General features: G+C 36.8%; 1 protein-coding gene across 1 annotated transcript; it reads right to left on the bottom strand.

Moving 5' to 3' along the window:
- Window positions 1-290: 290 nt before the first annotated feature.
- PSMA1 (proteasome 20S subunit alpha 1) lies at window positions 291-9,962 on the bottom strand. The gene is made up of 10 exons (XM_032222841.1): window positions 9,706-9,962; window positions 7,896-7,940; window positions 6,640-6,741; window positions 5,306-5,409; window positions 4,673-4,761; window positions 3,808-3,878; window positions 3,105-3,234; window positions 2,829-2,908; window positions 1,992-2,096; window positions 291-497 (listed from the first exon to the last, which is right to left on the bottom strand). The coding sequence occupies exons 1-10, from the start codon at window positions 9,706-9,708 to the stop codon at window positions 441-443; spliced, it is 786 nt and encodes a 261-aa protein (XP_032078732.1). The 5' UTR covers window positions 9,709-9,962; the 3' UTR covers window positions 291-440.
- Between the last annotated feature and the right edge of the window lie 6,176 nt (window positions 9,963-16,138).

Below are 16,138 nucleotides of genomic sequence, written 5' to 3'. Positions count from 1 at the left end.
TTTGATTGCTACAAATAATTACACATTCTAATTTAAATTGGTATGAGATTCAGCATATGTAAATACTGACATAGGTACAGGATTCCATAAGCATGGGATACAATGATATTGTATACATTTTTTATTTACGAAATACAAAAAAGTTTCACAATTTTTCATACAAGAAAAATTTATTTCAGAGATGTTTTTACAACAAAAGCAACATGCTTTTTCATATAAAACAGTATTTCAGTCTTTTCTAGAAAATGACATCTTTTCTTAATAGAAGTGGTCAGTTATTTTTTTCTGCCAACATAAAGGTTTTTGTTTTTGGTAATTCATTTTAAACACTGGTGTTTTACCACTACATTATGCCTTGAATCTTAAAGTTAAGTTACCACAATACAAATAATGCTCCTCGCACTATTCTCTCTGACGTAACCCACGCTATGCAGTGCAATTTAGTGCTCCATTGGTTCCTCAGGCTTTTCTGCTGCCTCTTCAGCAGGCTGAGCAAGCTTAAGAGAGTAAAAGAAATAAAGAGAAGTCACTGGAGGAAAAAAAATCTCACAAAATATTCTACAAATACAGTGTGTCTCAATATTCAGTGTAGTAATAAATAGGCAGGGAGATTTTCAATACTCCACTTTTCCTGCTTTAAAAATCCAATACAAATCAGTGGCAAAAATTGGATTGATATACAGTATTTTTAAATGTTTTGTTTCTTTTGTATATTTCATACGACAGCCCAATCTCTAGAAAAACCAAATATTCATGTTTTCTACACTTCTTGATTGGCTCATTTATTTGTCATACCTTCAAAGTTATCATTTGTTATGTATGTATGTATGTATGTATGTATGTATGTATGTTTATGTGTAAGTATAATATATAAAAATAATCATTTGGTCTGTTAAGCAAAATGTCAAATTTATTTAATATGCCAATGGAATGTATATATGGAAAGAAACTAATTCTCCCACTTTTTCTAAGTCTGCTTGGGGCATAGGAAAAGAAAAAAAAAAAAAGGGAAAATGTGTTTGCATTACACTAAGAGGATTCATTGAAAGAGCAAAAGAGGAATACATTTTTTGCAGAAATTAAAATCCAAAACTTACTAGTCAGGTTAAAAAGACTTAAAAGCTTACTGGTCAGGTTAGGGACCTTTTTAAAGTTTTTTTTTAGTGTCAAATGAATACATTATCATGAGGAGAGCATTAAATAGGCAGAATATCACACTCCGAAGGCATTGTCTTATATCACCAGTCATCTAACTCAGAGGACGGGGCAATCTAGCAAAAGTCCTCAGAATGGAAAGTCTCATAATGTGATCCAGCTATACACACACACACACACACACACACACGTCTTGGCGTATTTGGGTCTTTTCCAGTGTAAGATTGAGAGTATCTTGGCGATGTTTCGACGAGGTCCCACTTACCATCTTCAGGCTGGTGCCTTCGGCTTCGTGCTTGTGCGAGCAAAGCGTGATCGGAGCTGCCATCTTTCTATAAATATTGGTGGGAGTATGTGGAGTGCTGGCTTTGTTGCTATAAGCAGGTTGGTTGGCTGTGTTGTTACATCTTGATTAGTTGATGGAGTTGATGTATGCAGATTAGTCGGCTGTTTCATAACATCCTGTGTGGCTGAGGTACTAGCTGTGTGCCCATTAGTCTTTTGTGTTGTAACAACCTGGGTATTGGGCTGTGTGATGACATCCTAAGCTCTAGTGTAGTAATATCCTGAGTCCTGTGCTGCAACATCCTGGGAGGTTGCGTTGTAACCCATTTATTCCACCAGTTTAGCAAATGGTTTCCGGTCCGATCGCTTCAGAAACACGTGCCGTGTCAGGAAAGCAATGCAAGAAACGTGTTTTGGAGGGAAAGGACAAGACCCAAATATGCCAAGACCTGCATACCTGTACCCGTGAAAATCTACGAAAACAAAGATAGATAGATAGATAGATAGATAGATAGATAGATAGATAGATAGATAGATAAAGATTTGCCTACCTTTCTCTGTGGTCTTTCTTCCAGTCCTTCCAGGAATGGTGCTACATCATCATCATCATAAATTGTAAACTCCATTTCTTTACCAACAATCCCAACAGAAACATTCTGTAAAATGACAATTTTTAAAAAATTGAGGGGGGGGGGAATTGTGGGAAATTAGAAGGAAGGAACATTATTTATTATATAAAAGTGGAATAAATATCTAATAAAAAATCTAGTAGCAAAATTAGCTGGGGTTGTTGAGAGTCAATGTTCAGGAAACTGGACTGTAATATAATCTTCTACCACTGGTCTATAGTAAACTCTCATCTTCATGGACCATGGAACTTTTTCTGATAAAGCCATCTTTTTCTGCTTATAAGGAACCCACTCTTAGAATTGTTTTGACTATCATAATCAATGTTATTTGTAACTAAAAAAACATAGTTCCTGGTATGTCTTTATTGTATCGAACTGGTGAACCTGAAGTCATATAAACCTCATTATATTTTGCAAGATACTGGAAGTGACAGCATTAGAACTGTGGACAGACTTCTACTCTTAAGTTCCATTTCAAGAAATACTGAATCAGAAGTAACCATGTTTAAATTTTTAAGCTTGCTTAGAATCCTCTTCAGATATACATTTCCTTAATATTATATATTACATAGAGTTGGTGACTCAAATTATTTTAATGTTCAAAGTGCATCTCTCCATACTCTTATATGTACATGTTTAATTACAAATTTGGATTCTGCTTCACAGAAATAAATGTGTCACTCTTCCACAATGTTTATAACTACTATTACCTGTTTTTCAGACCGATTGAATTGCAAGAAAAAACAATTTCAGCCTTGCCTTAATAGTTAGATCTTGTTCAGCAGGAAGTGTCTCTCTCAGAGCACGCAGTCCATGCTTCACTAACTCATTCAGATTACCTGCAAAGTAACGTTTATGACTAGTTCAGAAATGCTGTATATCCTGGGCTGACTTGGTTAAACACACTTTCAACTTCATCACACGTATAATAGACAATAACTGTTCAGCAATCAATCACACACACACACTGTGTATGTGTGGAGAGAGAGCAGAAATCTTTAAAAATATAGTATACTTCAAAGACACTGCACTTACAGTCAGAAAACTTGGTCATGTGTCGTTCCAAGTAAGTTCGAGCTGATTGGGATCTTGCACCAATGGACATTGCTTTGCAATCAAAATAATTTGCAGAAGGGCAAGTCTGGAAGATATGGGGGCCCATATCCTGACAAATTAAAATGACATTTTTTTAAAAAAAAGGAATCTATCAGACAGCTTATATATAGTGTTTCACTTTCACCACCCAGATAAAAATATATGCTTTTCCAGCTGTTTTACAGTGTAACTATATTGGGAACATTCAACACATTTCATTCTGAACTGTTTCAAATGCAATATTTCCAAAGCTCCTCACTTCAAACGCAAAATTAGTTCAAGCATTTTTAAAATAGCTCCTTTCATGTTTGAAACAGCAGTCTCCTTGAAAAAAAAACTTCTAAAGAACCTGATGCTCCAAAACAATTTGAAATATTATGTAGCATTGTCAATACTGACTTGAGCTGATGAGAAACCAATTCTCAAATATTTGGAGAATAATATACTAAAACTGACATTTATCTTGCAAGAAGTTCTAAATCCAAGTTCCCTTTTCAACGTTTATGATTACTTAGAAAATGTTTTATGACACAGAATAAAACTCCAAACCCTCTTCATTGCGATTGTACTGTGTTTACTTAAGGAAGGGGAAATTCCAGGAAACATATACAATATTCATGTCTCCCACAGATGATGCACTTACATCATAGCCTGCAATAAGAAGTCCTACGCCATATGGTCTTCTGCCATAACGCTGCGTTGGTATCTGTGTTTCTTAAACAAGCTGAGGAAAACATCTCAAAAAACTGATTTACACATTCATACTTTCTTATGAAAAATTTCATGTACACTCTTCAAGATTTAAAAAAAACAATCCCACAATCAGGTTATAAAGAGTATGAAAATAATCTTGCCCTCAGTCTCCTCTCCAATAAGCTTCAAAAAGAAGAAAAAAGAAAGCATGCGATTCTGATTTGAACAAAATCCAAAATACTCAACAAGAATGTTCGACATCTACTTTATGAACCATTATGGAATTTTTTGAAATGGTAAGAGGCAATATTAAAATAGTACTTTGAATGTGATGAAATGTAATTCATGTAAATTATGTAATATTGAAGTAAAATGTATGGATGAATCTGCCTGAATAGATGAATCTGCTCTAAAATCCAGAATATTCTTATTTTACTATTCAACTTTTCTTATGCTATTATGTGGCTGAGGAACTGGAGTAGATTTTTAGCATCAAAGTGAAGTGTCCCTAATTCCCTGATTGCCTCACTTTCTTTAAAAGTAATAGTCAACAGCCAGGTTGACTCATCCTTCCAAGATTGGTAAAATGAGGACTCATATTGTTGGGGGCAATAGGCTAACATTTATAAACCACTTAAAGCGTGCTGTAAATCACTATGGAACAGTATATATATATATCTAAGTGCTTAATGCTATTACTATTGCTATTATACAAAATAACTGAGTCCTTTGCAGGAAAATGATTATCCAACAGTTAATTCTATTGGCAGCTTTTGAGAAACCCAAAATGATTATCACATAGGAAAAAAGGATACTGCTTCCAATCAGAGACACTAATCGAGATACTGGAAGAGGCCTGTCAAATACAAATCTGGAATCCAAACATTCCTGACGCATGAAATTGCTGCAGGAGTAAAACAGAATGTATTCCATTTGTAACTTCAACACTTCTTAGATTAATTCAATAGAAACTTTACTTGTATAAAATACTATTTGATTGCAAAAGAGCAGGCAAGGGGAATGAACTCATTTTGGCATGAAATTATTGGATGCTCTTTAGCAAGTATGTTCCACGTGTTTCCTCTTATTTCTGCAGCAGCAATTTCAATAAAGCGTACTATCAGCTCCTCTGTGTTTTCAGTGACTTGTGGACGGAGCAGTAGAATTAATCTTCCCCACTACCATTCTTATACAATGCTGTCACAATCTTCACAAATGACTAAGAACAAATGTCATACATTTACTTAAATTCAGCAGTAGTTTATTAGGAGACCTGGTTATGGTGTGCAGCAATTGCACTAGACAAGGTTAAGAATGGAGAAATATAGATACCATTTCAGGAACCAAAGGCTTGAATTAGGAATTAGATACAAACCCGCTCCATATATATTTATAAACTTAAAACAAGTCCACATTCAATCAATCAAATAATCAAATTCCAAATTTACCATAAAAGTCTTGCATCAGCAGTAAGTCCAGCAATGGAAATACCAATATGGTTGTCAACATACAAGATTTTCTTCTGATGAGCTGCCAGTTCAGATTGTGCCCTCTAAACGACAGATATCCAAAGTAACAGTTATGAATCATACACTTATGACAATTGGGGGGGGGGGGGAGGGAAAAAGTGTGCATTATTTCTGTCTGTTAAACTAGAAAGTATATAATCTGTAGTAACAATAGCAAGTGATTCCAATGATATAATTTGCAGAAATTGACACTGTATATATAATGCCATTTCAGAAAAACACATACAATGACATTAATATAGTGGAGATTTTATGCATTGCATCTGAAGCCCATTGGATTGGTTTCATAGTATTAATAGTATTTTAATTCACTGTATTAATAAATGTATTTTAAAGAGTTATATTAAAGTTTGTTAAACTCTTGTTACTGCTTATGTAAATATAAGGAGCTGCTTTATGCAATTGTTTTATGATGACTTAAATGGCTTCTAATTCACAGGATTCAAAAAACCTGCAAACCATCTCTGTACAGTGTAATTTGGAAGGAAATTTGACACTGTGTAGAAGGCAATGGAACATTCTAGAGAAGTCTTAACTTTCTGTTACCAAATCAATAAATGTAGTACTACATTTAGTGCAAGTGAAAGAATCGAAAGTATTGTGTCTGTCTTTTCTCAGCAAGTTAACACTTTAACTGCATCCCTAGCCTCCTTGTCCCTACATACCAGGCCTAGTAAGGAAGCACCTATAGAGAACCCGAAAGCAGCCTTTGCAGGGAAATCCCACCATTGTTTTCTCCAGGAAAAACGATGTGGTCTTTACTGCTAGAAATTGAACCATTATCTATTATTCATAGCACATATAGCCTTACTGTAACAAAAATTTGCAATGCTTTCTTGATTGTATTTACAATCATATAATATACCTGATGCTTTTGCCACATGATCTCTCACTGGCCCTACAAAATTGCTTGGCTATTTCCTGTCATTTTATTCTGAAAATATTGTTGTAACATTTTATGTATCCAAACTTTACAATAATTTATGTCCCACTTATCTCCCACACCTAGTACTAGGCAAACAATAAGGAGTACAATAATTGAAATATTGTATTTTCAAGCTAAATACAGTATTTATTTAGAACAGACTTTCTCAGCTCTTGCCCCTACAAACCAAAAGCAATTACAACATTTTTTTTCTTGCTCAACGGATATATTTTCTAGATTGCAAAAAACTACTTTAAGATTGTGAATATTATAATGCTGAACGTATCACATATGCTTTAAAAAAAACTGGTTTTCTTCTTGAGTTTACCTTTAAGGCAACTAAAACGGCATGGGTTTTTGATTTTAGCCCAACAGTTGCAGATCCTTGTTTGACAGCCTCCATTGCATACTCTATTTGATGAATTCGACCCTAAAAACACAAGGTAGTCTTATGAACGTGCTGAAGGTGCAAATGAGGTGCGCATATTACAATAGTAAGAATGAGAACAATGAATGCCTGAGGAACTCACAGCATATATGTATATAAGTTTGTATGGTTTTATCAACCTACTTACATCCACAACAATCACCTGAGGCAGGCTGGGCGGAGAGAAATGCTGACTCCGAATTAGCCAATGAGTTACAACTAACAACACTTTGTTAGTCTTGCATCTTTCATTGCAATGGTTGCTCCTTCAAATGTTACTTAATATGTTTAGTTAATAAAAAATATTCCATTCCATGACAGAACACTTAACATTATCTTTATCACATTTGCAATAAATCAGGACATTTGAGCACAAATTAGTAACAATTTCTGATGACCTATATGAGTATAGCACATACACTAAACTCCATAGTATGACAAATACCTTTATCAGACCAATAATAGCACTGGTAGAGTTTTCCAAAACTTTTCAATAGATGAAAGCAAGGAAAAAGGAATCGAGTTAATGTTTTGGTTTCTACGTCATGCTTAGTCATCATGCTGCCAATCTGTGGAAAAATTGTTTTCCCCAAAATTGGTCCCTGGTATCAAAAAGGTTGGGGGCTTCTGGTTTAATCAACAAACTATGGTTTCCATAAACCTGGCTCAATCTGACATAATTGTAATCACATCTTTAAAAGAGAATGTAAGTACAACATTCTTACACTTAGATTCCCTCTAAAGCCACAATCTAGATTGCCAAATTCTTAATCTATGCAGATATCCCTTTTTGTCCCTGAAATTAGCAAACAGCACACTATGATTATCTTATTATTCAGACTCAGTAGTCTCATATTCTTGGGCCCAGCATCACAGAAGCAACTGTTAAGTAGGCTAGGCTGCATTTTTCCATAGCTATTAGCACAGAAAGTCCAATAAATTACTTTCCAATTGAGAAAGTTATCTTATGTATAAATGGCTCATGCACATTACTCTAAATGGCTCATGCAGGTTGTTACTATAATGAACACATTTCACATATATACATTACAAATCTCTTATTATTTTTGCTTTTAAGGTAAGATTTAAATCATTTGATTATTCAAATGGTGAGCAAAGGAAACATACAAAGAAAAATAGAAATACAAAAACAATACCTGGGGACTCCATACAGTGACATCGTTATCATATTGGTTGCGAAACTAAAGTGAATAAAAGGAATCCATTAATGTGACTGCCATTAAAATATGAAAAATTAAAACTAAGTCATCCTTACTATGGATTATCATTTCTGTAACCAAAAACAATATATCTGGAAATAATAGGACTTTAGTATGACATTTAATAACTAATTTTATTTTCAAGATAGGGATGAATGAACTTGTAGAGGTGTGCAGTATGCAGATTCAAAGCAGGAACGATTCGTCCTGCTCAGATTCAGTGTGAAAATTCTCATAGCTATTGGCAGCACCCTGCAATACCACAAAAAAGCATGGCTTCTTTACAATATTACCACATCAAGTATGCTCTGAGTCAAATTCAAGCAATCTTTCCAATTTGGGGATAGTGTGCATTGTTACCGAATAGTATCTTTGGTTTGTTCAATACATGGAAGCATATCACTCCTAATTATTAACGTCAGAGGATATAAACTGTCCCAAGTAGGGTGGTTTTTTGTAGAGTCAGAATGTTCAAGTCCGATAAATTTAGAATTTCCAAATAGCGAGGTAACCCTTTAGGTATTGCTCTAAGGGCTCCAATTACAATCAGGACAACACTCGTTTTCTTTTTCCACAGGCGCTCAACTTCAATTTGCAAGTCCCGGTACTTTGTGATTTTTTCTTGCTCCTTATCTTCAATTCATGCATCACCAGGTATTGCAATGTCAATGAACCAAACTTTTTTATTTTCAACTATTGTTATGTCAGGTGTCTTGTAGGCCAAGTGCCTGTCAGTCTGAATTCTGAAATCCCACAAGATCTTGACTTTTTTGTTCTCTAGAACCTTCTCAACCTGATGTTCCCAGTGGTTTTTGCTGTACTCAAATCCAAACTTTTGGCACAATTTCCAGTGAATGATTTAGCAACTCTGTCATGGCGTTGTAGGTAGTCAGTTTGTGAAATTTTGCTGTACCCACTGACCAAATGGTCGACTGTCTCCTCTTTCTCATTACAGAGGCAACATTTGCTATTGGTGGTAATATGTTGAATTTTTGCCTTCGTGTAATTTGTGGCTAAGGCTTGTTGTTGTTGTTGTTGTTGTTAGTATTATTTTAATCTTTGGTGAGATTCACAGCCTTTGGGGCATTATTATTACTACTACTACTACTACTACTACCACCACCACCACCACCACCACCAGCAGCACCACCAGCAGCAGCAGCAGCAGCAGCAGCAGCAGCAGCTAATAGTTGATACCGTTTGCTGCCAGCGTCCTAGGTATCAACCAAGTACCTTCTTAAAATTATTATATTATTATTACTTTATTCATTAAACATGAAACTCAGCCAACTGAACATTCAAAAATGCATCACAAATTCCATTGACTGGTGCTAAAGGTTGATTATTATTATTAGTAGTAGTAGTATTAAGGAAACAAAAAGGAAACGAATGCTTGTTTCGGTAGAGAAAGCCTGCTGGGCTGCCTACGGGAAGGGCCGATGAGAGTGCAAAAACAAAATGGGAGGAGGGGAAAGGACCGGGCCAAACGGAGCAGGAACTCCAAGAAAGCGGAAGACATGCAGATCACCCCTAATGGATTTAAGGTTTGCAAAATGAAAGGGAAAACGGCAATTAAAAACAAGGCAATTTGGGCCTTGGAATCTCAGCCGGCCGAGTGCTGAGTCACACCTATCGCCCCGGGTGAAGGAAAGCGCGCCCTCTCTCCCTCCTCCGCCTCCCCGCTCGCCCCAAAGCCCCCCTCCTCCTTAACCCCCCCCCCCCCCCAACTCGGTGGTTCGCCTCTCACCATCTCGAGTAACGTTCGGACAGCAGCGCCGGCGCCTGAGCAGAAAAGATGACGGGAAGCGACGGCGAGCTCGGCAAGCGATAGGTTTGGGCCCGGACGCTTCTTTCCTTTTCCGCCAATAAGCCGATCGCCGAGCTTCCGATCCCGACACGCTTTAACAGCCGACTCCCACTTTCAAGAAATCGTAGTTGGGCGTGGACGAATCTTGAGTGCACATGCGCGTTGGGTCCTTGATGAAACGGGGCGCTGCGGAAGAATGGAACGGGGAGAGTTAGAGCAGCGATCTTCAACCTTGGCAACTTTAAGACTTGTGGATTTCAACTCCCAGAATTCTCCAGCCAGCTCTGGGAGTTGAAGTCCACAAGTTTTAAAGTTGCCAACTTTGGGGACTCCTGAATTGGAGAGAAGGACGTGTCTCTTTCATTCGGTTTATACTGCGGTAAGATTATAGTATCTCCGGCGTAGAAGTCGTTTCGCCGTACAGAGGAAGAAGAAAGAGGTAACACAGCTTCTCCAGTCCTAGGCAGCGCTGAGAATTGATTAGTTTGCACTTTACAAAGTGTAAAAGGAACACGGAAATTGTACGTAGTTTCAGTTAGGGAAAAAAAATAAATGATTTCTCTCACACACGGGCTTGGTACACGATTTACAAATAGTCTTTTTGCCTGTATTGACTTCTGGTGAGATTTATCCCACTTTTGTTTTGCGTTAGCTTTTTGACCAATTCCTTTCCATCAGTTGTTGCGAACTGCTAATACTTAAGTGCAAGGTTACAGTCTTCTACCGGTAGTAGATCTTTTTCTTGTCCTCTCCGAATATATCTGTACTGAGCTATTGAACTGCACCTTTGTGTATTTATGCGTATTTCTCAACCTCTGCAATTTTAAGATGTGTGGACTTCCAACTGGCAGAATTCCCCAGCAATTCTGAAAGTTGAAATCCACACGTTAAAATTGCTAAGGTTGAGAAAAAATGTAAGTTTAGGCAGCAGGCTGGCACATCCTCCCTCCCAAAAATTTTATTGCTGCTGACCTCTGGGAATTACTGAACATGAATCTTTTTTTTTGGGGGGGGGGGGTTCTTGGTGTATTTCTCTCTGCCTCTCCAAGGTGAAATGATTTTTATACAAAATTAAAGTGTTACAGGGCACAAACATACATGCAGGCAGACAGTTGGAAGAAAAAATTTAATGCAATCTTTTTACAATAGCATTACAATAGGACAATGTTCTAGGTTTGCTTGGTATTTAGAATGTTGCCGATTTTAAACCTTGAGCTTTTTAAATTACTATTTTCCTTTCTTTGAAATTACCTCCTTTCCCTCCCTTTAAAGTACAAATGCAACAATGCATTCTTCCCTCACTTCTCCACAGACATATGAACATATATCTTGGTGATTAAGTTAATAGTTACGGTATTTTTCTCTAGGTCTAGGAGCAGGAAAACCTACACTTTAGCACAAAAGCAGGCTGGGTAACTTTGAGCCAGTCATTCTCTCAAAGCCTTAGCCTGAAACATCAGGAAATGTTTTATCAATTGCACTGGATCACATAGTAGATTAGAGTTCATAGCCTTAGTGGCAGTGGATTAAAAATGGTTTTGCCTAATTGGGACTGGCAAATGTCCATTGATTCTGCTTGTTGGAACTTAGCTGTGAAGGGTGCAAATGGTGATCATGTGATCATAGGACATTGTTGTGGTTGTAAATGCTTGCAGCTCCAAAGACCTAAATCTTGTGCATGTAACTACAGAAACACCAATTGTTGTGGAGGACCCATCATAAAGTTACTTTTTCCATTGAACTTCCACAATAAGTTCAAATAGACAGGGCAATTGTCAAGTGATAACTACCTGTAAATACATGTGGTCCTCATTTAATGATGTACTTGTTCAGCAACTGAACCTCTGAGCAATCCTTGAAGTTCTGGCTGTTGCAGCACCCTGTGGTCATGTGATTGCAGTCTAGGAACTGGTGAACTGCCCAGATTTCTAACAGTTGCAGCATCCCATATTCTCGTAATCATGATTTGTGACTTTCCCTGTTGGATTCCCACAAACAAAGTTAATGGGGAAGCCTGCCAGTCTCAATCACATGAAGTCCTCACTTAACAAATCCATGGTGTTTTGCTTAACAGTGGTAATTGAGGATGCTAAAACTGCCATTTCAATAGGATGTTGGTCATGCGATATCATGCTTTATTCATTTAATGATGGAATTTCTGATCCTAATTACCAATGTTAAGTGAGAAATAGTTCTGTTTACTTTATTGCTTTATCTGTTGGCTTTCAAAACAACAATATAGTTACATGCCAGGCAAGTATTGTAATCACCATGCTGTGGTAGAGCTTCTGATAAAGATACCTCAGTTTGACAGGTGTGTCAAACTGACGGCCCGCAGGCCGGATGTGTCATGCACTGCCCATGCCCACCTCTGGTTTAGCAAAGGGGAAAAAGTTGTGATGTGTCATGTGAGGACAATGTATCATGGCAGGTTTGACACCCCTGCTCTATAAGATATTAGAGACCATGTGAGTGCCACTTCTTTCTGGTAAGAAACCAATATGCCACCTGTTCTTTTTATATTAAATTGTGGAAGGAATTTTGTTTTTCTGCATCTCACTCTGGGATCCAGACATAAAGTAAGATTGCCTTATCTCGAAAGCACACTAGACCAGATTGGGTGGATTCTGCATATTCCTATTCCATATCAGCTTCTGGAATTCCCATATCTTTAACAATATTCTTCCTTATCTTTTCCCACAAACCATTTAACCTAATTGCTCAGAGCTATTTCCCTAAACAGTGGAAAGAGGAATTCTTGTGAAGGAAATGATTTCGTTGCACTCTTTTTACTGCCAGCAAAAACAAGCGATTGAAACAGAGATTTCACTTTAACAAAAAGTAGCTTGGAATTATTTTGAAAAACTAGGATTGCTATTTTCTTCCCATATTTTCTACAGCAAGGGATAACTACGATTATTATTATTTGAGCTACTATTTTTATGATGCCTTTGTTTTGGCTATACGCTCTTTCAGTCTTGCTCAGCAAATATTTTTTTTTATATCTTGTTTGCAAGTCATGTTTATCCAACCATTTTCCTTTAGTTGTCAAGCAACAACCACCCAAGCTACGTTCTTTGAACCAATACCAGCCTAAGAAAGAACAGCAGATGGCCTAGCTGCTAAAACAAAGAGTTGCTTTCATTCTTAATTTTGTTTCCTGTGCTCTTTTCATTAAGGAACTCTGTAATGGAATACCTGACCTTTATAAAGATCAAAATGTAAATATTGTTCTTTACATGTTGGTCTTGAATGTTTGACTTTTAAAATGGTTGCTAAAGTCCTGCTATGTTTAAGAACATATTATTGTTACCAAGATATAGCTATTCTTTTCCTCCTTTGCTTCTTCCAACCTTTAAATATTTTCTTTTATTTACTTACAGCATAGAGAAAGGAAACCTCTATTAACTGGCTTTTTTGTGAACACATAATTGCATGCCTGGTTTAAACTAAGGATGTGCATGTACCAAACAGTTTACAGCCTACTGTGCACAATATACCTGTTTCTGGTGTTTTCTTTTGGACACGATATAAAACGGACCATTTGTTCTGGACAGAAACGGGTAAGGACAGGGAAAATGCTGAAGAGAGGGAGAAACACTGGAATATTACAGAGGCAGGGGGACCAATGGGATATGCTACCCCAGTATCTAGAGAAAGGCAAGGAGTAGTACCAATGTTTTGCTGCTTAACCCACCCAGAGTTGCTTTTGCACCATCCAAATCAATTAAAGTGTTCTGAGGGTTCCACCACAAATCCACGGTAGACTAAAGCGCGCTTGACGAAAGCGCGTACGTGACGTCATCACAGCGCGACGAAAACAGCACGCTGAGAGCGGTAAATTTAAAATTAACACGAAAACCTTACCCTAACCCCCCCAAACCTAACCCTAACCCTTAACCTAACGCTAAACCTAACACTAACCCTTAACCTAACCCTAAACCTAACCCTTAACCTAACCCTAACCCTTAACCTAACTCTAAACCTAACCCTTACCTTTATGTGAATCGGCTTGCTTTAATTTTATTTTAATTTTAATTTAATTTATTTTTAATTTTATTTGTCGCGCTGCTGACGACGTCACGTATGCGCTTTGATTGGGCGCGCTTTAGTGGACCGCGGTTTTGACGGGTCACGGTTCTGAGATTGTCTGAAAAGTTCAGCAGAATTGCTGGAACCTATTTAACTTCCCTGGATTCCAAAATTTTCTTCCTTTCATTCATATTTGTGTATTTGAATTATAATCTGCCCAGAGTAATTTGCTGAGATGGGCAGTTATAGAAATTAATCAAACAAATAAATGAATAAATAAATATGAGGAATATGAATTCATACAAAAAGCCACACTAGATCAGTCAGAGGGTTCATTCTCAGTCGGCCTTCAGTTCTCATAGTGAGCAATTCTTCATTAGAAGTCTGCAAACAAATAACCAGTGCTACAGTGCCCCTCCATATGTATTTCCCAGTCTGGTGTTCATCAGTTATTGGAATTCAAACTCCCAGATTCCTTCAGTTCTCATAATTCGTTGGCCAAGTAGGTTTGCCGAGGACCCGAGGTGGCGCAGTGGTTAAATGCAGCACTGCAGGCTATTTCAGCTGACTGCAGTTCTGCAGTTCGGCTGTTCAAATCTCATCGGCTCAAGGTTGACTCAGCCTTCCATCCTTCCGAGGTGGGTAAAATGAGGACCCGGATTGTTGGGGGCAATATGCTGACTCTGTAAACCGTTTAGAGAGGGCTGAAAGCCCTATGAAGCGGTATATAAGTCTAACTGTTATTGCTATTGCTATTGGAATTATGGGAGCCGAAATCTCATTCATCTTAGAAAAATGCTAATTTAGGAATGTGGTTATTAAACACTAATGCCTTTATTTTCCAAAAATTAGCTTATTTTTCTTTTAAACAAATCCAGGTTGGTAAAACCATCTTGCAGAAAGAAAGAAAAATACCATTTAATTTCTAGATGATTCCAAGTTTAATTATGATTTCAGAATGAAAAAAAAGTCATTCTCCTCTACCTCATATCTATAATTTTATATAATTTTATCATGTTTCTGTCTTCACATTTTTTCCAAGTGTTCAGCTTACTTTTTTCAGTTCAACAGTATCTTATTTCTGTTGTAATGATTAGTAGTTACTGGTAGTCCTAGATTTAGAACCATTTGTTTAGTGACTGTTCAAAATTACAGCAGGCCTGACTTATGACCAGTCCTCACATATATGACTGTAGCAGCCTCCCTATGGGCCACATGATCAAACTTCATGCACTTGGCAACTGGCCTGTATTTACAATGGTTGCACTGTCCTGGGTCACATGATCACAATTTGTGACTTTCCCAGCTGGCCTCCAATAAGCAAAGTCAATGAGGGGAAGTTGTATTCTCTAAATGATTGTATAATTCACTTAATGGCCACAGCAAGAAATCTTGCAACATCAAGGGTGCTCACTTGGCGAAGCTTCAGTCTCAGTTGTGGTTCAAAGTTGAGGCCCACCTGTATTCCAATCATAGAATTCTATAAATGAGGTGACATTATTCTGATAGACAAAATCACTTTAAAATCCTTTCTAAATTGCTATCTGGTTTCATGAATTAAATTTTTAAAATAGATTAAAAGTAGATTACAGTAGCTTCTTCGTTAGAAAAATAAGTACATGCTCTGCACAATTTGTATTGTAGGGAATGAAAGTATGTGTTAGACAAGCCCTGAAGAACTCATGGTACTTTTATTGGAATTTACTGATGATAAACAATCATGGAGCTACAAATCATTTCATAAAGAACTGAATCACTTTTTATGACTAGAAAAGTACACAATAATTTTTTTTTATTTGTCTTTCAACTATTATAGGAGACATGTTTATGAATAGTCAAAATTCTACAGAAGGAACTACTTGTTTGCTCACTTTTTGTCATGGAAATGTTTCTGGATTATAGACAGTCTATTTTCCTTCATAAAATAAATTTGAGGTCCAGAAATAGTTCAGTTTTCTTTCTGGAGAGTGAAAAGCGCATAGTTCCATTTTTAATAGCAATTCTTGGAGACACATAAGTGCATCTTAAATAAATACTATAAAAATAAGCCGAAATGTTTGTAGGCTCCTGGCCAAGTATATTGCAAATAGCAAAATAATTTAATTATGCAAAAAATAAGAACTTATGACCCATCAGGACCAATGTAATCCATCTATATTACTTTTAGCACTGTATTGAAACTTATTTGGGTTGTTATTTTGACTAACAATTTGATCTACATTGTTTCTGTGTGTAAATTCTGAAAGTCATCTGGAATCCTCCCCATTTTGTTGAATAGGTTAATCCTATAATAAATCACAAATGTAATTACTGTAGATTCATAAAGTAACAAAGAATCAAA

Source organism: Thamnophis elegans, chromosome 1 (genome assembly GCF_009769535.1).
Source record: "Thamnophis elegans isolate rThaEle1 chromosome 1, rThaEle1.pri, whole genome shotgun sequence".
NCBI classification, from domain to species: Eukaryota; Metazoa; Chordata; class Lepidosauria; order Squamata; family Colubridae; genus Thamnophis; species Thamnophis elegans.
This window is presented reverse-complemented; position numbering and strand designations above follow the sequence as displayed.